Below are 25,571 nucleotides of genomic sequence, written 5' to 3' on the forward strand. Positions count from 1 at the left end.
TTCCACTTCTTTTTGTTGTTGCTTGAAGCTTCATGTTGAGAATTGTTATCATGCTCTTTAATCAGGAAAACCTGTCAAGGCAAACATAAATCATGTATGAAAAACTACAACGCATTCATTCAAAAAATGCCCCGGATTCCGATGAGCGCTGGGTAATTTTGGTTCGTTGAGAGGAGAACCAATTAAGAGTTGATCATTTGCAGCTGCAGCAACTGCAAAAAGGTCTATTTAAGCCTCAGATGTTGGTTATGCCTTCAACTGTGGCAGGAACCATGGGAGGTGTTTGGATTATAATCTTATACACAGTGACTTTTTGGCATAAAGGTATGTATGTTTTTTGTTGTTGTAAATTTGTTAACTTTATGCTTCATAGCCATGTTGCCCTAATTTATGAAGTTCAGTAGTAGTGTAGTTTAGAAGGGTTGATGCGCTTGATGTTACTATGAAAGGTCTTCAGAATACAAAGATTAAAGGTTTTCGTTCCCTAGGCTCTTGCTTGCCAATTGATGAAACTGGAGGCAGACACTATGAGGAAAAGAGGACTAGCAACTGTAAGGCCATATTATGAAATAAGGGAAGGGGGTTAATAAGCGCCTAAAGAATACTTCTGATATTATCCTGGTTTTGATTTGCAGTCTTGTCGCATGAGGAAATTTCATTGAGACAGATTGCTTCGCTCCAGTCATTGGCTTCCAGGTTGACACAGACTTCTGAACAAGGTAATTAACTAAAAATTGTATTCTGAGAATCTGATTTTGACTGTGCCATGTGGTCACCTAACAGTAACGTGGCGAGATATCATAAACTTGTGTTTTGTCCTATTAAGTGCAACTGGACACCAACGAAGTGGATGTGTCAAGTGACGCCGCCCACAATGTGTCAAGTGACGCCGCCCACAATGTGTCAAGTGACGCCGCCCACAATGTGTCAAGTGACGCCGCCCACAATGTGTCAAGTGACGCCGCCCACAATGTGTCAAGTGACGCCGCCACAATGTGTCAAGTGACGCCGCCCACAATGTGTCAAGTGACGCCGCCCACAATGTGTCAAGTGACGCCGCCCACAATGTGTCAAGTGACGCCGCCCACAATGTGTCAAGTGACGCCGCCCACAATGTGTCAAGTGACGCCGCCCACAATGTGTCAAGTGACGCCGCCCACAATGTGTCAAGTGACGCCGCCCACAATGTGTCAAGTGACGCCGCCCACAATGTGTCAAGTGACGCCGCCCACAATGTGTCAAGTGACGCCGCCCACAATGTGTCAAGTGACGCCGCCCACAATGTGTCAAGTGACGCCGCCCACAATGTGTCAAGTGACGCCGCCCACAATGTGTCAAGTGACGCCGCCCACAATGTGTCAATGGACGCCGCCCACAATGTGTCAAGTGACGCCGCCCACAATGTGTCAAGTGACGCCGCCCACAATGTGTCAAGTGACGCCGCCCACAATGTGTCAAGTGACGCCGCCACACAATGTGTCAAGTGACGCCGCCCACAATGTGTCAAGTGACGCCGCCCACAATGTGTCAAGTGACGCCGCCCACAATGTGTCAAGTGACGCCGCCCACAATGTGTCAAGTGACGCCGCCCACAATGTGTCAAGTGACGCCGCCCACAATGTGTCAAGTGACGCCGCCCACAATGTGTCAAGTGACGCCGCCCACAATGTGTCAAGTGACGCCGCCCACAATGTGTCAAGTGACGCCGCCCACAATGTGTCAAGTGACGCCGCCCACAATGTGTCAAGTGACGCCGCCCACAATGTGTCAAGTGACGCCGCCCACAATGTGTCAAGTGACGCCGCCCACAATGTGTCAAGTGACGCCGCCCACAATGTGTCAAGTGACGCCGCCCACAATGTGTCAAGTGACGCCGCCCACAATGTGTCAAGTGACGCCGCCCACAATGTGTCAAGTGACGCCGCCCACAATGTGTCAAGTGACGCCGCCCACAATGTGTCAAGTGACGCCGCCCACAATGTGTCAAGTGACGCCGCCCACAATGTGTCAAGTGACGCCGCCCACAATGTGTCAAGTGACGCCGCCCACAATGTGTCAAGTGACGCCGCCCACAATGTGTCAAGTGACGCCGCCCACAATGTGTCAAGTGACGCCGCCCACAATGTGTCAAGTGACGCCGCCCACAATGTGTCAAGTGACGCCGCCCACAATGTGTCAAGTGACGCCGCCCACAATGTGTCAAGTGACGCCGCCCACAATGTGTCAAGTGACGCCGCCCACAATGTGTCAAGTGACGCCGCCCACAATGTGTCAAGTGACGCCGCCCACAATGTGTCAAGTGACGCCGCCCACAATGTGTCAAGTGACGCCGCCCACAATGTGTCAAGTGACGCCGCCCACAATGTGTCAAGTGACGCCGCCCACAATGTGTCAAGTGACGCCGCCCACAATGTGTCAAGTGACGCCGCCCACAATGTGTCAAGTGACGCCGCCCACAATGTGTCAAGTGACGCCGCCCACAATGTGTCAAGTGACGCCGCCCACAATGTGTCAAGTGACGCCGCCCACAATGTGTCAAGTGACGCCGCCCACAATGTGTCAAGTGACGCCGCCCACAATGTGTCAAGTGACGCCGCCCACAATGTGTCAAGTGACGCCGCCCACAATGTGTCAAGTGACGCCGCCCACAATGTGTCAAGTGACGCCGCCCACAATGTGTCAAGTGACGCCGCCCACAATGTGTCAAGTGACGCCGCCCACAATGTGTCAAGTGACGCCGCCCACAATGTGTCAAGTGACGCCGCCCACAATGTGTCAAGTGACGCCGCCCACAATGTGTCAAGTGACGCCGCCCACAATGTGTCAAGTGACGCCGCCCACAATGTGTCAAGTGACGCCGCCCACAATGTGTCAAGTGACGCCGCCCACAATGTGTCAAGTGACGCCGCCCACAATGTGTCAAGTGACGCCGCCCACAATGTGTCAAGTGACGCCGCCCACAATGTGTCAAGTGACGCCGCCCACAATGTGTCAAGTGACGCCGCCCACAATGTGTCAAGTGACGCCGCCCACAATGTGTCAAGTGACGCCGCCCACAATGTGTCAAGTGACGCCGCCCACAATGTGTCAAGTGACGCCGCCCACAATGTGTCAAGTGACGCCGCCCACAATGTGTCAAGTGACGCCGCCCACAATGTGTCAAGTGACGCCGCCCACAATGTGTCAAGTGACGCCGCCCACAATGTGTCAAGTGACGCCGCCCACAATGTGTCAAGTGACGCCGCCCACAATGTGTCAAGTGACGCCGCCCACAATGTGTCAAGTGACGCCGCCCACAATGTGTCAAGTGACGCCGCCCACAATGTGTCAAGTGACGCCGCCCACAATGTGTCAAGTGACGCCGCCCACAATGTGTCAAGTGACGCCGCCCACAATGTGTCAAGTGACGCCGCCCACAATGTGTCAAGTGACGCCGCCCACAATGTGTCAAGTGACGCCGCCCACAATGTGTCAAGTGACGCCGCCCACAATGTGTCAAGTGACGCCGCCCACAATGTGTCAAGTGACGCCGCCCACAATGTGTCAAGTGACGCCGCCCACAATGTGTCAAGTGACGCCGCCCACAATGTGTCAAGTGACGCCGCCCACAATGTGTCAAGTGACGCCGCCCATGAATCATGAATAAAAAAAATAAATAATTTAACAGTGTCTCATTGTTGGGTTTTTTGGCATGTTAAAGGATTGTGGGATAAAACTTCTTGCCATTCCTAGGCAAAACTAGCCACAGGAAGGAGCCTTATAGTTGGGCTTTTAAAGCCCAGCCATCTTGGGTCAGATGTGATTAGAACTGTTTTAGCTCCATGTGTGGGGTGCTCTCATCCAATTAATGCTAAATACAAGACACATTCTAGTCTTTCAGCAACGCACTTGTAGTGTAACCAGGCTGTTGAAGATTAGAATGTGTTTCACAGGTGTATCAGCAGTATCAACAGCTACTTTCTGCATTAAGACATGTAGGATTTGTTTGCAGGCAAAAGTTAGTACAAAATGTGTCAAGTGACCCTTCATTTGACATTTTACTATGGAATGCTTACATGCAACAATCATGCCAAGTTCTGACACATCTGAAGGGCCAACATGTCTCAAACGTCATGTCGTGGTGCAAAGAATATCCATGTCAGTGGCAGGTACCATTTCAGCTGTTTCTGTAAAGGGTGATTAAAATTGTTTAACAGCATTTTGCTGGGGAGACAGACTTCTTTTTCAACCTACAGCATTTTTATTGCTTCACTAAACAAGAGACCTCTTGTATCTGACCTTGCTGTTGCTTCTTCTGGCTCTTCTAGGTGGTTGTACCTAGAGGCCTTTTCCCCCTCGACCCTTCGCTTTATGTTACTGGTATGCGGAGCAATGAAGGGCAGAACCGCCAGGTACTTCCACCTCTGTGCTGCACCACTCTTTCTTTCTACACTGCTTCATATGTGTCCCTCAAGCTCTTCTACCACTTTCTGTACATTTCCTCTGAATAAACATTTTGATTTGTTGGCAAGAAACTAGTAGTGGCTGGAAAGATTTGGCTAAATATTTAGTGTCAGCGTTTTAACTTATCCAAGATCCAGATCTCCTTGGTAACTCTCCTCCAGGCAAGTTCGTTTCCATTTCTGTCTCTGTAGTGAAAGGTTGAAGTGTCATAAATGACAGGATGAACACAAACTGCAACAATAAGCTTGTCCTCCATTGGCTGTATTCCAGTATAGGGGCTGCATCCTTCAAAGGCCATATTTCTAGGCCGATTATGTTCCAGTGAGGCAGCAAAAGCTGTCCCAATTGAAGAATCCTTCAGATACGCTCTCCCACCGAATGCAAACAAAGCAAAATTGTCTCGAAACTACAATGCTTCGGTCTGAATTCCTCGCTAATGTTGCCCCACAAGTCCCTCTTTTGCCCCTTTTCCGAAGTGCATCTGAGAGCAACACGTTTTGGTCTCTTTAAATGCAAATGATGCACTTCAACCCACCCTCCTCCAGTTCACAGAGCGTTCCACTAAACCCCCGTTCAGCCATTTTTGTAGTATGCTTGGGGACAGTGTGACAAATTGTGCTGGTTGATATACCCAGCTACCGAACATTTTGAGTTATGCACTTGTAGCTTCGGCATCCTTCAGCTTGGACTCCCAGCTAAAAATAGAAATGTCAGCTTTACAAAACTGGTTACCTAAAAGTTCAGAATATTGTTTTGCAGATGTGCAGCAAATACTGTTATATAATTGTTCAAAGAGAAAAAGATAATGTAATAGAGAACAAAGAGAACTGAACGGCTTGAAGTAGTGCTTAAGTGGAAAAAAAGCCTGTTTGCACTGTAGTTTAAACTTTTTTTTTTTATTTCTGTTCCAGCTATTTCTTCCATTTCTTAAAAGGCCTGGGAGACAGTTCCACTCAGTCCCACTTCATTTCCAGATCTCCTATGCGTCACACTCAGAGAGAGTGAGAGAAATTGAAAGAGCCCTCTGAGGTTTTTTTTTTTTTTTTTTTTTTTTTTTTTACTGTTTTTCACATGCAGTTATTTACAACTGAAGCAACACTAAAATTCCCATAAATGTCCCCAGTTCGCTGCCTATTCCTACAAAAAAAAAGCCTGGGCTTGCTTGATTGCTCAATCAATAAGTGAGTTGTTATTATCACATTACATATTTTAACTTATAATATATTGCGTAAACAGCATTTTTTCTAACCACACAGAAATAAATACAGCCAGTTCTGCAGACGTGATTTTTGGTTTTGATAATCTTCTAATAAATCTTCCTCTGGAAAACATTTGTCACGATAAAATGGGTCAGTTTTCTCTGTAGAGTCAGCCCTTTTTGATGTTTTTGGGGGTCTGCATCAAACAAATACAACATATGAAAACAGAACTTTATAGGATGAGTCCTAGTTCTGTATTTCACTCCCTATCGTTGAATTCCATTCATTCAATGTACTTTATTTGTTTCTTCTTTGTTCATTTTCTTCCATGATAGACAAAACACAGTTAGACTTTGTGGCAGTACATGCACCATTGTTGATGCAAAATTAATAAATTAATGAATAAAAACGTTAATAAATAAATTGTATCGACTGCGACAGTATAGCCCTATGAGACAAAAACGCAACCCACTGGTTTTCTCTCTTGACATAAACCCTCATCAGTTTCCCATTCCCTCACCGTCGACCGAGGTTATCAAATTTAGCCATTTGAACTGACTGCAGTCAGAGAGGTCACTTTGTTTCTGCCTGTGGAAACAGATAATAAATAAAAAAAAAAAACAAGGGGGTCAGAGAAAACATTTGCAGCCAAATGTGACAAAATTATAGATGTTTTGGGACAGCGGTCAGGCGAGCCGACACTTGGAAATACCCAGTCAAGCCAGCTGATGTCAACTGTGAAAGTACATTTGAGTCAAAAGAATTTGTGCATTGTAACTGTAAACTTAAAGTTCACATAATAAAATTCATTAGTGAGAAATTTTAAAACGCATGTTGTCCACTTGAGTGGACATCTGGAAAAATCCTTGAATAAACACATTTTTGACACCATTTTCTCCACTTTTTTATCCTTTGACAAAAGCAAAAACACATTGGAAATCCTGACTGAAATGATCTTAATTCACGCCTGAAAGAGTTAACAACATGCAATAAAGCAAAGAGATGAAATATGACAAATATTGACAAAGAAATACATATTTGTAGCTGATTAATTGATAAATCATTGAATAAATGTCTTGTATTTATTATTTTTGGTGCATTTAATGTCGCATAATCTTATATTTGTATCTACTTTTTCACCCTGTACTTATTTTGTTGGATAATTTATTTATTTATTTATGTATTCTGAATTATGGCTGGATTTGTATTCCATATTTATTGGCCTTGATTCTGGTACAATACTTTGGTTACTCTTCCTCTGTTGATATTTTCTTCATTAAACAATAATTTTTTCATCTTTTCTTTTCAGGTTTTTTTTTTCTTCAAATGCAATTTATTTAATGGGTGGAAGAAAGCTCATAAATAGTAACAAAACAGTAAAGCAGTCACTTAACTGTTGTAATACCGGCTTTTATTTTTTAGCTTCAGTTCCAGTAAAATAACACAAGTCCAGAATTTATACAGTTTTTTTAATTAAATGGATGTGACAGGTGTTTCTATAAAACACACATAAATACTGTTGAATTGTTTACACACTTCCCGAACATGCATGCTGAACAGATTGTAACATGAACTGCATACTTTGTTTTTTGTCTAGGTGGGATGTTTAATCCTGGAAATGAAAAGGAAGATTGACCTCAAGCTTGCCATCTCTTGTTGTCATGTAGGCTTGTACCTCTTCTGAAGTTTGCTGCACAAAACCAAAAACTCCGTTGTTGAATTGTTCTATTTTTTCAATTATCCTGTCCATGATAGACTCGCACAGTTTGCTGATTTCATCCAAGTTAAAGGGAGGGATCTGGTCCACCACTTGCTTAACTGAGGTTATAACCTCCTTGTAGATGTCATTCAAGGTGGTGAACACTGCATCTAAATAGTCTGACTTGATAGAATCAACAAATTCCTGCGTTTTCTCAACCACAGCCTTCAGGGTATCATCTAACCTTGCCAGCATCGTGTCAAGACTCTCCATGTTTTTCACAAAATCTACAACGTCATCATAGATCTTTTTGACCTGATTGATTATCTCCTTTCCAGTAATCACCTCATCACTTGGCAGCTGCAGTTCGACATTGCTAATCGTCTCATGAAAATAGTCATAGTACACTCCCATGTTCTCATGGATAAACTGAAGAGTTACATCCAGAGTACTAGCAATGCTGTCCGTCAGCTTCTTTAGAAGTTTAGGAAGAGTAATCAGCTCATCAGACCCAGGCAGTTTGAAGTGGGTCTCTCTCAAAAGGTTGATGACAGCATTGAGGAATTTCTCAACATTTTTTTGGTACCGTACTATCGTGTTCCTAAAGAATATGGATACCTGACTCATTTGAACATCATAGCTGACTGCGATCTTATAGGCTTCGTTGACATGGTTAATGATAGATTGCTGCAGCATCCCCATGCTGCTTGCGATCTGGTACTTGTCATCAAATGTTTTAAAAGAAGACATCATTGAGGGGATTCTTGTCTTGAACTCTGCAATCATGTCCTCAGGGGCCTTCACGTTGTAGACAATTTGCATGTTTGTCTTAGAAAATCTGACCAGCAAGATGTCCACGTCAGTCGTCGGGGCCGTCTGGATAGAGAAAAGGGATGTTCATTTAGCCATATTCTGATTTTGAAATGAAAGTTGCTTTGTATCATAAAGATCAAAAACACTTACAGAATAACGGCCATAGAACCTAGCACTCATTTGGGACGGGTCTCTGCAATTGAACTGAAAGCCAAGGAAGCCGGCAGATGGGGTAGAAACAGAGGCACTCAAACCATCTCTCTGTGCAGCATAGCGCAGGTTCAGATCAGTGAAAGTAGGACTGTTGATGTCGATATTTAGCTGATGTTGATGGGCACTGACAGAGAAAATAAGCATTAGAATAAAAAAGTAACAATATCGCTTATGAAGTAGTTACCGAATTCTACTATGAAGAACTATATACAGAAATAATATTTACCTGTCATCAGCTTGACGTTTTCGCCTAAAACAGAAAAAAGCTGTTTAATATGTGTCTAATATATTACGCTGTTTGAACAATATTAGCAGTTTTTCACAGTTAGGCAAAATGTAAAATATTACCTCAAAGCTTGAACAATTGCATGGTTGACATTCATGGTCAGGTCAGAATGCGTCAGGTCAAGCTTGCTGATCATGTTCAGGAGGTCATTCTCAAAGTTTACAGTGGTGGAACCTTGGAGAATGAATAGCCATATCCATTTCTTATCCTAGCAGTACTTTAAATGTGAAATAGCAATAGATATATAGCACAATTTGCATCAACTCACCCTCCATGTCATATTCCAAAACCACAATTGAAGAGGTGGCAGAGGACTTAAATGTTATCTTTAGGACAGGGGCACTGCCCTCTACTGCAGCAACCATGCTTGTGATGTACATCGGGCTGACAAACTTCACATTTGTAGAGATCTTCAAGTTGGAAGGGTTCACTTCAGCAAATGTCTTTTCATGGAAAGCAAAGTCACCCAGGCTGCTTGGCTGAGTTATATTATACTCAACATCAGCTTTCAGCGAAGATGGTCCAAAGTCAATAGTTGCCCTGGCTCTGTACTTTCCCTCAGTTTTGAAGCTGAACAAGTTTGCCTCATTGTTGCTTAAATGAGTAAGTTCCGCAAAAAAGCGGTCCACTGTAGCTTCAGCAGCCAGCTGGTGGTTCAGATTCATACCAATGACTTTGGTGGTGCCATGATCAAGCTTTGCATCGGCAGTTATTGTGCAAGTAGAGCGGGCAATGTTTGAGTTTAGGTACACATTGGCGTCATTGAGCAGAGCTCCTGAAACCAGATAGTTTTCTAACGCTTTGCTGTCCATGCTTGACTTAATGGATGACTCCACTGAAAGATGCTCAACGTCTCCTTCCACTTTTACACTGTGCTCTGCCTCAACATTTCCGACAGCTTTTATCATAGGGATGTTGAAATCACCTTTTAGCTTCAGCGTAGACAGTACATTTGGTTTGGACTCGGTATTTGCAATCAGATTTTGGCTTCCTTCCAGGTTGAGTATAGGTAGGGTAATATTTGATGATGTGGATACAGAGATAGTGCTCATGCTATAGGTACTGTCATGAGTGGCTTTAATGTGACGGTTTTCAAGGGAGAGGGAGTTGGCTATCTTAGTTCCTCTCTTGGTGGATAGACTGGTAGAGCCTTTGAGTTTTGTGTTTAGACCTTCAAACACAGAGGTAGTGGTAGCTCCTAGGCGGAGCACAAGATCATCTGCAGCAAAAAGCAAAGTCTCAGCATTTAGGTTTATGATAGCAGACTTGAAAGAAACCTCTGAATTCAGTTTACCCATGGAGGGGATCTGAATCAGACCCATCACATCAAAAAGTGGGGCAGTGTTGCTTTTCAGGTAAATGATCTTGGCAGCCATGTTAACAGTCTGCTCAGTGGTAGACAAAATCTTTTTGAGCCCAGTCGTCTCAAACAAGTTCAAATCTTTGATAGGTGGAGTATGGATGTCAACTAAGGGTAGGTCAATCTCAGGAATGCTAATTGGGTATTCCAGGAAAAACAGATCAGCCTGACCTTCCGTTTCAACAATGAGACCAGCATGGTTTCTACTGTTGTCCACAGTGAAGTTAGAGAACATTTTGTACTGATTGAGACGAGTAAGGAAGACTGCATTCACCTTTTGGAAGTCTGGTCTTAAGCTGACCAAGTAATCATTCTGCAGCTCTATCTTTGCATTCAGTGATTTAAAAATGTTGACCTTGGCATTTGCTTTGTTTTGGCTTTCAAAGAAAAATTCACCAAGGTGGGTCTTGAAGTTGACGACATTAAAGACTACTCCGTTGTCTGCACCGTGCAGTTCAGTTTCATGGTTTGCTTTCATCTCAATCTTCATATCATGAAGGTTGGCAAGTCCAGATGCCACAAGATGACTACTCTTGATGAATGGTGCCTCTGCCTCATTCTGGACATTAAACTTAAAGTAGCTAAAAGTGCCAGATTCCGCTGTAATAATATGTTTAAATTTTAGCATTTCAGACTCTGTGTCACCAGTGAAGGAGAGGCTAGCAGACTTTGGATTGAGAGAAAGATCCAACTTGCTCTTGTGGTTGCAGTTATGGTCATTGATTTTCCCTTTTCCTGTACTATCTACTTCAAAATTCAAATTTAGGCCATTTTGTCGTACAACTGACTTCTGCTTTGCAGTAACTTCACTTGAAATATCAACAGATGGGAATTTTACAACATGAGTGTAAGATGTTTCAACATTGGAGGTCACACCCCCTGCTACTGCAATAAAGGCTGTGTTCATCAGGTTGGCTGAGTAAGGTGCAGTAACAATCTTAACTGTGGTCTTTGCTTGGGCTTGTGCCGAACTACCATACAGAGTCACAGATGCCTGGTGTTCAAGTCCTAGGGCAGTGTGGGTGAATGTTAAAGTTTCTGCAACGACAATACGTTTCATTTTTGGGACTGCGATGCGAGCATTGGTGTCAAGCTTGTAATTAAGAATTTCCAAACTGGGAGACGTGCCCTGAGAACTAAAGGATCCAGTGAATAAAGGTGACATCTTATTCTCAGTGGAGTTCAGGAACTCAGCAGATGTCTTGATGGTGTAGATGGGAGAGAGAAATTTAATCTCACCGTAAAGTTTGCCAAAGCATGGAAGCATTATCTCCTTTGGAATAGTTGGCAGCTTGAACTCTGGAATCTCCAGAGCTTTAGTAAACGTTTCTGCATCTATTTGTGGGATGCTAGGGAATGTGACTTCAAAAAGAGGGATTTCTGGCAAAATTATCTCAGGAAGGGTAGGAAGGTAATTCAAAGTCAGGTCTCCGAAGAACACATCTGGATCAGGCAGTTTGATTTCAAGGTTCACAATCAAATCAATAAGTTCGATGATCTTCTGCTTAATACTATCAAAGGAAAGAGTGAAAGCTCTCACAGTGTACATGCCCATGATGGTAAACTCAGGGATGTCAAGTTCTGTTGGAACATTGATCCGTCGCAAATTATTAAGCTTAATGGAGGGCACAACAAGATCTGTGAGAGGAAAGGTGAAGGAGGGCAAATTAATTTCAGATTTTCTCACTTCTTTTATAATACCTTCAATGATCTGCGAAACCTCACTAATGATTTTTACATCAGGTATAAACTCATTTATCATGGTAAGAACCTCCCTTATCATGTCTGTGATAATTTCTAGGTTGATTCCATAGAAGAACCTAAATATGTTCAAACTATCGGAAAGTTGGTTTTCAATGTCCAGATTTCTGATTTTCTCTTTTGTGTATTCAGCAAATGTCTTTATGGTATCACAAATAACATGTTCATAGATATCTGTTGCAGATTTAAAAATTGTTGCAACTTTCATCTTTCTCAGATGCTCCATAAAGTCTCGGATAGATGATATTAACGTATTGGCAAATTCTCGTGCTGCCTCAAGTTTCTCAGAAACTTTGAGAGTCTTGATAATCTCATTCACATATATTCTGTACTCTTCAATAATTTGATTGGTGTAGTTCACAATGTCATTGTAGTTGATGGACTTTAGCTTTTGCACCATGGTTTCAATATACATGTTCAACTGTTCAATGATATCTTTAACCTCAGTTGTTTTAAAATAGTCAATAGCACCTTGGAAGATTTCCATGAATCTGTTAAGAATGTCAGAATCCTTCACAATTTGTACTGCAGCCTGGATGGTTTCCTGATATCTGAGCTGTTTAATAAAGTCTGCTGTTTTTTCTAAGAGAGCCTGAACCTTTTTGTCCACCCCAACCTGTAGAGCCCAATCCTTCATCTTAGCAAAAAATGTGTTGATTTTGCCAATGAGGTCTAAGTCATGAATCAGAAGCTTAATCCTGTCTATTACTTCCTCAAGTATGTCTACTGGAAACCTATTCACCAGACTATTAATCATGTGTTTGAGTTCCCAAGGTGAAAATAATGATTCTAGGTCTGAGAAGTCAAACGTGTCAACTGTATCTTTAACTTTAGTCATGATGGTCTGTACTTTAGCTTTAACCAGATATTGAGCTTCAATATCGTACAGGAATTCAATACTACTGCCCTTAAGTTTTTCAAGGTCAATCTCTTGGATGAATTCACTTATGGTTTCAATCACATTAACAACTGGAGTTTTGAGTTCATTCATAGCTTCCAAGACATCTTTTATCTCCACTTTAAAGTTTTCAAGGAAACTGGTACCTAAGTCAACGAAGCTTTGGATGAAAGAGGAGAGGTTGCTCAGTATTATCTGAACGGCATCTCTCAGACTTTTCAAAACGTTATCAATGTTCTCTCTGGTAATGACAAAATTTTGGTTGAAATCGTTAAAAAGCTGCTTCAGTGTATTTACCTTTTCTTCTAGATTAATTTGGGAAATAATTTGACTTACTTCCTGGGGAAGAGCCTCAAGTTTTGTCCTCAACTCGTTGTTGTTGAGGAAATCTTTCAGAGATTCTGCTACAACCACAGCCAATTCCTTGAAGCTCTCCATGAAGACAGGCAGACTTTCAATCAGAGGGACATGAATGCTATGGCTATGTGTGTTTTTGTCATACTTGAGGAAGCCAGATATGGTGAAATCTTGGTTCTCTGTTGAGCCTGTGTTAACAATGTTTGTACGGATGGTGCCATGAACCTCAATTCCAGCTCTCTCCTGAACGTTGTAAATCTCAATCCCATGATTAAATTCGTGCTCATTCATTTTAGATTTAATTCTAAAACCTGTCTTTTGCTCCTGGGGAGACAGAACAGTATTTATGTTGTTATCATATGTGGTTTCAAAGGTAAAACCATTATCTAGCTTATGGTTCATTGATGCCCTGCATTCATGGGAGCTGATGAAAGCCAAGGGTTGTGCTCTGAGAAGGAACTTGCTATAAAGCTGGGCACTGTGCTTTCCGTAGATGGTAATGTCTCCATCGCCATTGAACATGGCATCAAGGTTGAAATCAAAAGGAACAAAATTGCAACGCACGGTGTGGTCAAAGCGAATCGGCTGTGAGTTAAAGCGAGCATCGCTGCTAAACTTTGCCGCAAGGCCAACAATTTCAAGCTCGGTATTGTGGTTCATGTGAGTGCCAAACAATTTTCCAGAGGTGCTGCACTTTGCATTTGTGCTTAGATCTGCATAATTAATCTGGTACGTGTGCACTATTTCCTCTCCTCCATATAGGGCCTTCATGTTTCCAGTCAGGTCAATCTTGTAAAGCTCTGCCTTTAGCATTGCATCATTATCAAAACTGGCTTCCATGAGTTTCAGGTGGTTGTCGATTTTTGCAGTGGCAGTGTGAGGCTTCAGGCCGAAGGTGATATCATGATTGTAAGAGGCATATTCACTTGCACCAGCTTCAACCTTTGAATTGAAGTCCAAACTAGAGAGAGTGATGGCCAGAGTGTTGTCGTTATCCACTTTGATGTCATAAATTGCAGCCTTGTTGGAAATGAATAGATTAGCTCTTGTAGCATCAATGTCAGCACGGAACTCGTTTTCTAAAGACAGGGGGCTTTGGAGAGTAGTTGTTCCACTTGTTTTCAAACCATCCATATTCATTGTCAGTCTGGCCTCATGTGTAGCTTCATTCTCAAAAAGTTTCATGTTGGCATTGCTGTTTACTGTCAGACCATTAGCACCGAAGGTGGACAAAAGAAGAGAGTACACACGATTATCTGAATGGTCCCCGTTTGTCTCTATTCTTAGGGTGGCTTTACCCGCACCAGCTGAGGCTTCAGCTTGGTTGCGAATCTTCAGACCAAGAGCGTTAGCGCTGGCATCACAGTTCATTACCAGCTTACTGTCTTTGAAAGAAAGTTCTGCAACATGTTTGAAGACGTCTTCGAAAGCTTTGGTGTTTAAACTAACCGAGAATTCACCATTGCTAAGGGCTGCTGCAAATTGGTTCTCAGCTTTAAATATTGTTGAGTCAAGCTCAACTTTAGAATCGAACTTTACTTCTGGTTTGAATGGGGCCACAGAAATTGCCTGGGTTGAAGTGGTTGTGCCATAGATTGGTCCAGCCTTAAATGATCCCTCAAAGTTGCTGTTGACGGACATTTCTTGAGTACTGACTTCACTCGTACTAGTGTGCTCTAGTTTTGCATTAAGACCAAATGGACTTGTGGCTTCTATTTCGCTCTTTGCGTTCAATGTTATTTTGTCCGTGATCAATCCATCTTCTTCAGTACTGAAACTAGCTTCCAAGAACTTATGGGTTAAAGAGCTTCTTAAATGAGCCTTGATGGATTCAGTAATGGATACCAACCCAGAACCTAAACGTAAAAGAAGAGAGAAGATCATATGTGAGGAATAGCAAAAGAGAATTTGTCATTAAATGTCTGGCATAGGCCCTCTGTTTTCCTCCAGAAACTCATTCAGACAAGTAGCCTGATTAGCACCAAATAAAAAAAACAGCATTGGACCCCTATAAAAATACCTCAGGTGATGCAATTCACAAACTTCTAGAATTATTTTCTGGGAAATTATAAACCATGAATCATCCTAAAAGCAGGCCATTTTGTTTTTGTGAATATAGATACTGCCATATTGGTGAAAAAAAAAATCCTGCCTATACAAAGTGACCAAATTATATCTTGGTGGCCTTTGATCACATTATTTACCATATGTTAATGTTAAAAAAATGTTTTGACAAGAAACAATAAATATTTTTTTCACTGAATGAAGGATGACAGAAATGCAGAACATGGGTAATAGTTAATATGAAATACCTTCAACTGCTACGGAGAGGATTTCAATCGGGGAGGTTCCTTTCACATCAAACCGTGCAGAATAGCTAGGTGGTTCTACAACATCTTTTCCAGCAGCTAGGGTTGCCTCCACATCATAAAGGTTGCTGTTCATCAAAGTTGAAAGTTCAACTTTGCCAAAGAGAGGAACAGAGACGGTGAAACTCTCTGGAACAACAAGCTCGGGGATGGGAATTTCTCTGGAGGCAATGTCCAGTCCAAACTGGGCAATAGACAGGCTGGGAGTGGTCAGAACTGGTGGAAAGTTGAGCTCTGTTGTTGTCTTTCCTCCAAAAGGCAGTGGGAATACGACAGTGAAGTGATTGTTGTTGAACTGGTAGACAACCTTAGATTTGCTGTAAATAAAAACAAAAGCAGATCATATATGTAAAGGTGTTTTGTTTATCTAAGCAATTACTCTTAAAATTAACTTTGATTTACTCATCTTACGTATTTAGGAAGAGTTTCTCCGGCAGGGAAATATCTGGTATATTAGGCAGTCGGAAGTCCTTCATGTAAGGGAGCATTTCAGCGCCATACTTTTCCATATGGTTGTTTGCCGCCTAAAGAAATCAGAGGCATGTTTTGTTTTTCTTTTTTGGTTTGTTTTGCTTTGCTCATATCTCTGATACAGAAAATGTGAATGATAAAGGAAATATACCTCGACAAACTTTTTGAAGATATGACGAACTTTCATGTCAGTCTGTGCTACTTGCATGTCTAGAATGTCATTGCCATACTTCTGAATGACGTCACTATTAGGCAAGGAGGTGGTTTTTGTGTTTACATCCGACTCAAACTCAAGCTCAATCTTGCTGCCATCTGAAAACATAATTTAATACCTGCATTATGTCCTTAAAAGGGCTACTTACCATCAAAAAAATCTGATCAAAAATCAATATTTGCCATAGAAGAAAAGAAAAAGGTACAGTGAAATGAGATTACCGTATTTGATTTCAATTTTCTGCTCAGCGGAGGCATCCATGACCTTAAATTCACTCTCAAGCTCCAGTTCCAGTTCATCATCGCGTTTCATGCTAGCAGTGACAGTGGATTCAGCTCTGATTGCAGGCACCAGGAGCTGGACTTGCAGCATGCTTTCCCTCATGTCCTTCAAACTGTGACACGTATCAGCTGGTCAATCCGGGTGACTTTTGTGGTCACATTACTGTTGTTTCACGTATTCAAACTTAACTACTTACTTAGCACGTCCAACTAGGGAGAGCTGGGGGATATTCTTGTTGGTGAAGTCAAGAAAGATGGAATGAGTTGCTTTGCCTTTGGTTTGTTCATCAGCAACACCGAACCTGAGGCCAACCTCCACGTCAACGTCAGGGATCTGAACGTCTGCTGTGATGACATTCTCTCTTCTGTTGTATTTCATCACCAGTTGTGCTTCAGTTGGGTCTGCCCCTGTTGTAGGATCGTGCAATGACTGGCTTTATGTTTCTGAAGATTCATCCGATTAGAGCAACATTTGTACTGATACCTACCGTCAGCTGCAAAGATGAACTTCACCACGTCCACCTTCTGCTGGCCATCATCTCCCTCCTTGAGGAGCTCGTATGCGACAGTGGCTGTGTACTCTGTAACTTCTCCAGTTGGGTGGAGCTCCAAGGCAAATCTGTGTTGTTCAGTTAACAGAGCCTGTCAGCTATTTAGACTCTGTGTCTGGCATTACTTACTCGTAGATAAGAATGTCAAACTGACTTGCTGTCACCGGTCAGGGGGAAGTAGGGGGCAGTCTCACGAGAGAATGCATCGGCGTACTGCAGAGAAGAGCAGTATTTGATTCCAGCGAAGGCAGGCGTGCACCTATTTAGACGGACTTTATCCATCACCACTGGAGGAATCATCTTCACTTCTGATCCGATAACAGCCACAAGGGAGTTTCTAATTTGCAAATACAGCAAAAATTAATCCATACTTTCTCTTGTGATATAATGACTGCAAGCTGTACTCATAATAGTAAAAAATGCTTACGTTATTTTGATGAGCTTGGTAGGGTCTGTTGGGGCTGGAAGACTCAGCTTAAGTTGATCACGTCCCATAGAAAGCTTGGCTCTGATCCCACTCTCGTGGAAGATGTTGGTGTGCATCTCTAGTCCAGAATTGATATATTCAGGGATGTGGGCTCCAACCTGAGTGACGAACTCAATGCCACCGGATGGCATAAAGGTCATTGTGCTCTGAGGGTAAACATGGTAGAGAGGTTGATGCAACGACACATGTGTTGATGCTGTGAAAAAGTTATAAGTAGCCCATAACCACAGCCATAGATAATCACCATGTCCCGAGCGATCTGAAGTCCACCTTTGAAACCAGGGGTGAAAGTACCAGACAGTGCAATCCTGAGAGGCACTCCGGTGACCGTTGGGAGGAAGAATTCATTGTCCATGAAGACATAGTGGGCAAAGATGGCTGTGCTGGGGTTAGTCATCAGGGACCTCAGTATCTGTGCCAAGTAAAAGCACATCGGACATTTAGAAAATAAGTTAGGGAATTCTGATATAAAATAAATAAATAAATTATTGTGTATTAAGCTTATCTTCTTTTTTAAAACTTACTTTATGTGGAAACATCTTGAGCATCTTGTCAAGCATCATGCCAGCAGAGTAGGCCATCTCTTTCATCTCGCTTTTCCTCAAATATCCCAGCTCATTTCCCATGAGTTTCAGATAAACCATTGCTTGCGTAGACTCTGCACCCTCCAGCTTCTTCATTAGCTTCTCAATGTTTTCCCCGATTTCTCTTATCAGGAAGTTGGAAGTCTAATTGCAAATATGCAAACATTTTCTTAGACAATTTTCCTTAGGATAAAAATCACGAGCAGGCATTTGTGTATTTCACATTTTCTAAATGTGTATAAAGAAAGTTGCTCTAAGTACCTCTCTGTTCATCCTGTTCATCTTCAGTGCAGGTATGTTCTCTAGGATCTCATTGACTGATTGTGGCATGTTGTCAGACACAAAGTACATCGTCTTCAAAGCAGTGTCAGGGAAAAAGCCATTCTCTCCAAACAGGGCCTCGATTGTTGGTTCAAACCCTTCGCCCGCCATACCAATCTGCAAACATATTGATGAAAAACAGTGTCTCAGCCTGGCAACAATTTGTCAGTGCACAACGGATGTTAATTATTTGAAAATGTTTACCTCCATCATGTCAATCTCAAAGCCAAAAGCCCTCAGGGTCATTTCAAGCATAACCTCTTTGGGCAAGTAGCTGGCACCCTCAAAAATCATGTTGCCCTCCACAAATCCAATCTTATAGTTGCGCGAAAACTTCATTGGGTCCGTTTCGGGTTCGATGCTGTTACCTTGCAGGACATTCTGAATCTTCTGTCTCAGTCTGTGGGAAGGAAGCACACACACGATTAATGAGAATACCGACAAACGTGCCCGCCTTTTAGTCAGCTACATTGTTCTTTCTTACTCTTCGGTCTCTGGCTCGGTCGAGGACAGAATGTTGTTCATGTGGGAAATTACAAAGCTAATGAACTGTTGGTCCATCTCACTGGACAGAGCACTGGTCAGCTGTGTGAGCTCATTCGGCTGTGGGTCCTTCATAATTATCAGATATGCAGCGATGCGCTTTCGCACTGCGCTGCTGTTGTCCAAGAGCACCTGCATAAACGCGTCTCTTGCCTGTAACCAACAGAAATAATAATAGTAAAAAAGATTAGATTTGTTTAAAAATGGTGACATACTAAATCAAATAGTCAAGTAGAGTGGTTTTGCCTACTTCAGTCGGGACTGGAATCTGCCTGTACACTTGAATAGCGGCTTGCTGGACTCTCTGGGAGGCTGCGGGCTGCTGTACACACTGGACAACAGCCGTACGCAGTGCAGGACTAACAGGCATCACAGCTGGAGCCATATTACCAATCACCTAAAAAACAAATTCAAGACAATTCACGGTGGGTATTACCTCACTTTGGACATCCTAAAAGAATACATTGGGCACCTTTATGCAAAAACGCTAACGTTTTACAGCTCAGGCCCCTATATGTCCAAAATCCCTGCTGTACAGCGGAGAAATTAAGAAATAAGAGCCTCAGCATTTTTCTCAATAAATATATTCTTAATGTGTATTACTGATGTACAGTTCCCAGCAGAACTACACAATTAATCCACAAATACAAACACAATCAACACAAATAAGTCCACAAATGAATAGATGCGTAATAAAGTGTAATGACTCAGGGAAGAAGTATTGAGACAATATCCAAAAAGGTATTGAAAGCCAAAAACTACTAAGATCTGTTTGTCCATGGAACACATTAATGCTCAGGGCTAATTAGTTATTTAGTCATAACTGATATACAATCTATAAAATGGTTTCTGATTGCTAAGGTATTGCATAAGAAGCATCTCCTGATGGATAAAAGCTTCATCAACAGCTCTTGCAGCCTAATTGTTGCAAAGCACATTGGTGCAATTAGCACAGATTTAGAAATGAAACATCTGTCAGCAGATACAGTTTTCTTCTTGAAAAAAAAGCACTGTACTTAAACACAATGGCCTTCACTCCACTGAAGAGGAAAAAGCATGTTGCATGAAGGTAGGGGCATCATAGTTTTTACAGGCATAAATATTACAGTTGAAGGCGCAAAAATGGGGAAAATGATAGGAAAATTCTCAATAAGCCCATAAAAGAAAGACCCTAAAATTAACCAGTCAGTCAACATGTATGCAACTGAATGTTTATGGAAAGAACTGATCAGCATAAGTGGAAGAAGCCCCAGAATATTCATTCAAGATTTCTGGACAGTTTGCGTGGAAGACACAAAATCACACATATGTATTATATTTGATGAGTTTCCCCATAAAGGATGCCCTGAAGTTGTCAAAAAAACTATATGCATATTTATTACCTCTGTCCTTTCACGTTATTCATATACGATGATTGATAATTGAAAATAATTTAGGGACTGGTACTGTGTTAACTACATCATTACTGAAATCTGGCATAATTCCATGTCAATGGACCTCTTCAGAAATATTTTACGGTAAAAAATGTAGACGTGTTACAGTACTTATCTCCTCTGCCATATGATACTTTGCAGAAATTCTGAACTTTGCTTTGAGTTATGAGTTGCGATACTTGCCCTGAGTGTCAGGAAAGCGTGGTCCGTATCCCCGGAACAGTCGCCCAACTGCGAAGCCATGAACTCAGCAACAGAGTGAATCTCGGGTATTTGTTTTTTTTCAGCTTTGTGAAACCTGCAGAGAGGACAACAATAACAATTACGAAAGAGTGATGTTTTACTCAGCTTATTTCTGCACAGAACAAAGAAATCTTCACCTACCTCTTGACGATGTTGCTCAGAGCATACATGATGGGCTTACTAGGTTTGAATTTCGCCATCTCCAGCAAGTCATTGATCAGGATCGGAGAGGGGTTGGACATGAGTCCCAAAGCGAAAACGGCAGCGTCGACCTCGAGGTCGGAGGTGTCGAAGGTCCTGAGAATTTGCATGATTGCGCTGCTGCACTCGGGGGTTCCACACTGGGCCAGAACCTGATAGGTCAGGAAGCGGCACACGGCGACAGCCTCAGGAAGGGCGGCGCTCAAGGTTTCCGTCTTCATTCCACGGACCGTGGAGATGAGTGTGTGGAAAAGGTGAGCCCTCTTCTCTCCGTCGCTCTCAGGCAAACTGGCCAGTTCTTTCATGAGATTCACGGCCGCGTCTTTGTCCTGAATGACGCTCTTGTCCTCAACGACGTCCATGTTAAGGTCCTTGGCAATGTTGTCTTGATATACAAACAGTAAGAGATCTGTATTAATGCCTAAAATCTGCAAACCACAAAGCAGTTGCTGAAAAAGTTGTCCAAAGTATTTAAATACTAAAATTTTCCCCTCTTAGAGATCTGTTCTTATTGCCTATTTTCCTACTTACAACCTTTCAGATCTTCCGATTGATATGAATGTGTCAGAATTGTAGCCTGATTCAATACAAAAGCATGGTTCTAAATTATGTTTTTATTTACTAATAAAATAAAGTTATCCAAACCCTATTGGGTCTATGTGAAAATTGAAGCCCCCCCCTCCCCCCCACGCTTTAACTTGGCCACTCCAGAGCATTAATTATTTTTTTTAGCCATTTAGAAGTGGAATTGCAGGTGTGCATCATTATTCTGCTGCAAATTAAGCTTAAAATCTAATGGTGATAAACCCTCCGTCAGGAAGAACAATCAAAGAAACGGTTCCTATCACTGCAGCAAGCCATCTGGTTCCTGAAGCAGCTCCATAGCAACCCACTTCCATGATTTACCGTCTTTCTCTGAAATGCATATGTAACCAGACCTTGCACAAATGTACACTTTTGTCTTGTCGGTCCATACAGTAAAGTATTTTCCCAAAAGACTTGGGAAACACTGCATTGTTTTTGGGGTAAATGTTAATGTAATTTTTGCGTTGGGAACGCTGCCATAGTGCTATTTTTCTTCAGTCTCTTTCATATTGTATTGGGTTGCAGCGTTTTTTTTCCGGTGGCCTGCTGATTGAGTCCTTCAAACACTAAGACACATAGATGGGCCGCTCCTGGAGAAGGGTCACTGCTGTACCATGTTTCCTCCATTTGTGTCTAATGACTCTCACTTTAGTTCTCTGGAGTACTAAAGGCGACTGATCGATGTTAGTGACTTGTTTTTTCTGCCATTCTTGATTTTTTTTATAAATACCAGAACATGATGTGTTGCTTTTTGAGACTTTTCAGCCACAGTGGGATCTAAAGCTTGTTTCTCCTGATAATTAAATGCTAATTTGGAAGCTCCATTTTGTATTAATCATGGTCATCATTTTTTTGAAACAAATCTTTAAAAAGCTGGATTGAGCAACCTATACATTAAATTGGAAAAGTACAGCTCACTCAAGTCAAATGACATATTTTTAAAAGATTTAATTTTAGTTATACAGACTACGGGTTTAAAAAATAGAAAAATCATTCCTGTGAAAATTCAAAAGAAAAAAAAATGAAAGAAGCTTTCAAAGTTTCTCAACTGGATGTGTTGTGTTTGTTTTAAGATGATGAAACTGAATCCAATGACTGCCAGTCAATGCACAGAACCATTTCATAACCACGCATGGACGGCATTTCATATTTGCCTACTCCTGTATCTTTCCCATACGTGCTTGTTACATATAATTTTTTCTCTTAGTAGGGAGAATGATGAGTAATGTATTTAAGGCTCAAATTTCCCATAAAATTACATCTAATTGTCTAAAATCTTCTGAAGATTTGATATTACATCTTATTTCCATTAAATCCCTGTTTGAGCCTCTTGATTCTTATGAAATATGAGAGGCAATACCAATTTGGATTAACATTTTCTAAGACAAGAATACGCATAGGTAAATTACAGAAAATAAATTAAAATCTTTAGCTATATAAGTGGGTATAAAATGTCCCAAGGTGTGTGTAAATGAATGTATGTAGGTATGAAAATCCCAAGAATACAAAGATAAATAACGGAACAGAGTTAAAAAGACCAGTATCCTTTCCAAATACCTAAATTATTTCTATTTAAATATAATAACAATTAAGTAACTATTGTTACAAATTTTTTTTTTAAATCACACAACCTGATTGTACAGTCTGAATGATTTTTAAAAAGTGGCCTTTAACAAAGAGCTTACCGTGTTCAAATACTCTGTCATTGTGAGGAGAAACCTGAACCAGATTCAACTCCTGCTTTCCAACGTTGGAAATTCCATATTTTCCCCTATGGGAAAAAAATATTAGTAAAGATAAATATTGGACATTAATGCAAAACTTTTTTGTGAAAAAAATTGCATTAAATGATTTGATTTACTTGTGAGAGAAGGGAATGAAAAGATGCTCCTCGGTGCAGGAACCAGAGGTCATGTGTTTTTTCTCATTATCAAAAATGTAGTTACAAGTTTGAGAGCTCCTGAGGAGCTGAGCCAAGGGATAGTGCTGCAAATCAGGAGAGTGGGATGTTAGTAACTTGATCCGTTTAAAAAGACACAGGTAAACTGCTTGTATCTTTACATTGCATCAAAGGTTTTGAATTGTGTTTCTAAATCTTGTATTAAAGCACTGCTGTCATTTATATAGGTGGGCTCAGAGAAAAGGAAAAAAAAACAGATAAGATTAAATCTGTCACCAATAATAAGTTTTCTGTTGCACTCTTTCTTTACTGCGGCGCATTTAGGAGTCTCACCATGCCAGTGATGAGTGCCAGAGGGCTGTTGTGATCTCTTATGGGCACAAACTTATCACAGTCGGACAGATCCCTGTGCAGGCTGACGTCAGTGACGATGTCCTGTCTGGCGTTGTCCGTGTAGGAGGTTCTGCACTTGCCGTGGATGGTGGGCTAGCATAGAGATGAAGAATTAGAGGAAACGAAGGCACGCTTTTGCAAATGGAAAATGTGCATTTGAAGTGATCCCCACACTTATTGGCAACCAGGTCATAAAAAGCCCTAAAATAAACTCCTCATTGATGCAGTGAGTAAAAAGAAAAATCGCAGGCACAATCCAGCCAACATATATAGCCATTGCGATGTTTATGTATGTAAACTTGGGAATTTTAAGAAAGTAAAACATTAAAAACTCTAGAAGGGAATTAGCTGCAGGGAAGGCAATAATTGTGGCACATAGGATTTTCGGATAACAGTTGTTTCTTAGTGTGGGATTTACTTTTACCCCCTCTGAATAAAAATTTTTCAAATAAATGTTGGACTTTTGTGACATTTCCACCAGCGGATTGAGCTGCCGTAGTTAAACCTGACTTTATTTTAAGGCTTCCAGGGCTGCCATTAAGTTTAGAGGGCTCTGTCAAGCTGAGCGGGATTTTTCCTCATAAATAACAATACCATGTTCCTGTCTCTGTCTTTCTCCAGCAGAGGAACAGCCAGGGCAGAGACAATACCCCTCTTGAAGTTCAGAATGGTGGTTGTCTCGCCATCCGTAGGGTACAGCTTCACGTCGTACTCACCCTCAACCACAAACTTCAGAGGATGTCTAGAATGAAACGTGTATATATATTTTTTTAGCTTTGAACCAATTTCCTCAAGACGCTTTCTTTTAATTTGTAGGTTTTTAATATCAACGTTTTCGGTGGATGATCTCACCTTTCCATTTCAGTAGCGAAGGCATCAGAGCTGGCAGCGGGGAGGAACACAGGGTCGCCGTCTGCGCCGGCGTCTGCCACCTCGCTCAGACTGCAGCCTGTCGTGTACATGATGAAGCTGCACATCTGTGGCACTTCGATCTCAACCTGCGCAACAAATTAAAAACTTTTTAGTCTGTTGTCTTGTACAAAACCAACAGAAGAAGAAAAAAAAAATCTAAAACCTGACGATTACAGGTCATTGTGAATTATTTTAGTCCTACCTTGCAGGAGGCCTTGGGTCCATTCTTCAGCTGCGAAGCCCCATTGATGGAATTCAAAGATTCGGCTTCATATTGGTATTCATATTTATGCAGGGGCTTATACCTTTGGGCCACTGGAGGAGATTAAATATAGATTTGTATCCTCTCAGTTCTGCATGATTAATGTTTGAAATGTATAAAGTATTGAAATGCATGAAGCAACTTACGCAGACAGGTTGGTTGATCTCCGTCTTGGGCAGCTGTTTGTGGAGAATTAGATTAGTTAGCCTTTTTTCTGCTAATAATGACAGAGGTGTGGACTCAGCGGGTTGTTAAACTTGCACTAAGATCAGACTTGAGTCAGAAATCTAACGGTTTTAAGAAAAGTGATACAGTATACTTGGCTTGTAAACCAATGCCGTTAATGTTTATTTCTTTTTTATGAATCACTGCGTGTTTGTTTTAAACAAATTTAGCCATCCATCCATCCATCCATCCATCCATCCATCCATCCATCCATCCATCCATCCATCCATCCATCCATCCATCCACAGTTCCTTGGTCCAAAGTGTGTCCCAGGGTTTGATTATTGAGTTTTAGGCTCCTGGGGATCCTGCCGTTCTGTTTGTATTTTGCACTTCTTTAGTATTACTTCTTTGGGTTATTCTCTGTAGATTCTTGTTTCTGTCATTTGCAAAGTTTGCTGTTCATTATTTATGATAGTAGTTTATTTGTGGTTCTGTTTTATCCTATATTTCCTGCCTGCCTGTCCTCAGTTTAGTTAGTTAGGTTATTCTTTCTTGCAAGCAATTCTGTCAGATCTTTATTTTCCTGTATACCTGTTCTTAGTTCAGTTAGTGAGTTCTTTTGGTT

At 41.7% G+C, this 25,571-nt stretch overlaps 1 protein-coding gene and 1 long non-coding RNA gene across 2 annotated transcripts in view; one reads left to right on the plus strand and one right to left on the minus strand.

Annotated features, from left to right (window-relative positions):
* Positions 1–230: 230 nt before the first annotated feature.
* LOC118566042 lies at positions 231–932 on the plus strand. Its single transcript, XR_004932734.1, has 4 exons — positions 231–324; positions 489–551; positions 636–719; positions 827–932. It is a non-coding gene; the product is annotated as an uncharacterized LOC118566042 (long non-coding RNA).
* A 6,099-nt stretch (positions 933–7,031) lies between these two features.
* The window catches only part of apobb.1 (apolipoprotein Bb, tandem duplicate 1), a 28,722-nt gene continuing 10,182 nt past the window's right edge, over positions 7,032–25,571 (minus strand). The window contains exons 12-30 of the mRNA XM_012869050.3: positions 19,101–19,247; positions 18,792–19,003; positions 18,512–18,707; positions 18,248–18,424; positions 17,927–18,130; positions 17,647–17,814; positions 17,343–17,548; positions 17,070–17,252; positions 16,853–16,983; positions 16,562–16,772; positions 16,305–16,477; positions 16,021–16,181; positions 15,810–15,922; positions 15,342–15,715; positions 8,922–14,885; positions 8,716–8,827; positions 8,594–8,617; positions 8,305–8,491; positions 7,032–8,217 (exon numbers count right to left, since the gene is read on the minus strand). Coding sequence (XP_012724504.2) covers positions 7,249–8,217; positions 8,305–8,491; positions 8,594–8,617; positions 8,716–8,827; positions 8,922–14,885; positions 15,342–15,715; positions 15,810–15,922; positions 16,021–16,181; positions 16,305–16,477; positions 16,562–16,772; positions 16,853–16,983; positions 17,070–17,252; positions 17,343–17,548; positions 17,647–17,814; positions 17,927–18,130; positions 18,248–18,424; positions 18,512–18,707; positions 18,792–19,003; positions 19,101–19,247 — 9,912 coding nt within the window. The 3' untranslated portion in view covers positions 7,032–7,248. The remainder of the gene's footprint in view (positions 8,218–8,304; positions 8,492–8,593; positions 8,618–8,715; positions 8,828–8,921; positions 14,886–15,341; positions 15,716–15,809; positions 15,923–16,020; positions 16,182–16,304; positions 16,478–16,561; positions 16,773–16,852; positions 16,984–17,069; positions 17,253–17,342; positions 17,549–17,646; positions 17,815–17,926; positions 18,131–18,247; positions 18,425–18,511; positions 18,708–18,791; positions 19,004–19,100; positions 19,248–25,571) is intronic.

This window comes from Fundulus heteroclitus, chromosome 15, assembly GCF_011125445.2.
Source record: "Fundulus heteroclitus isolate FHET01 chromosome 15, MU-UCD_Fhet_4.1, whole genome shotgun sequence".
NCBI lineage: Eukaryota > Metazoa > Chordata > Actinopteri > Cyprinodontiformes > Fundulidae > Fundulus > Fundulus heteroclitus.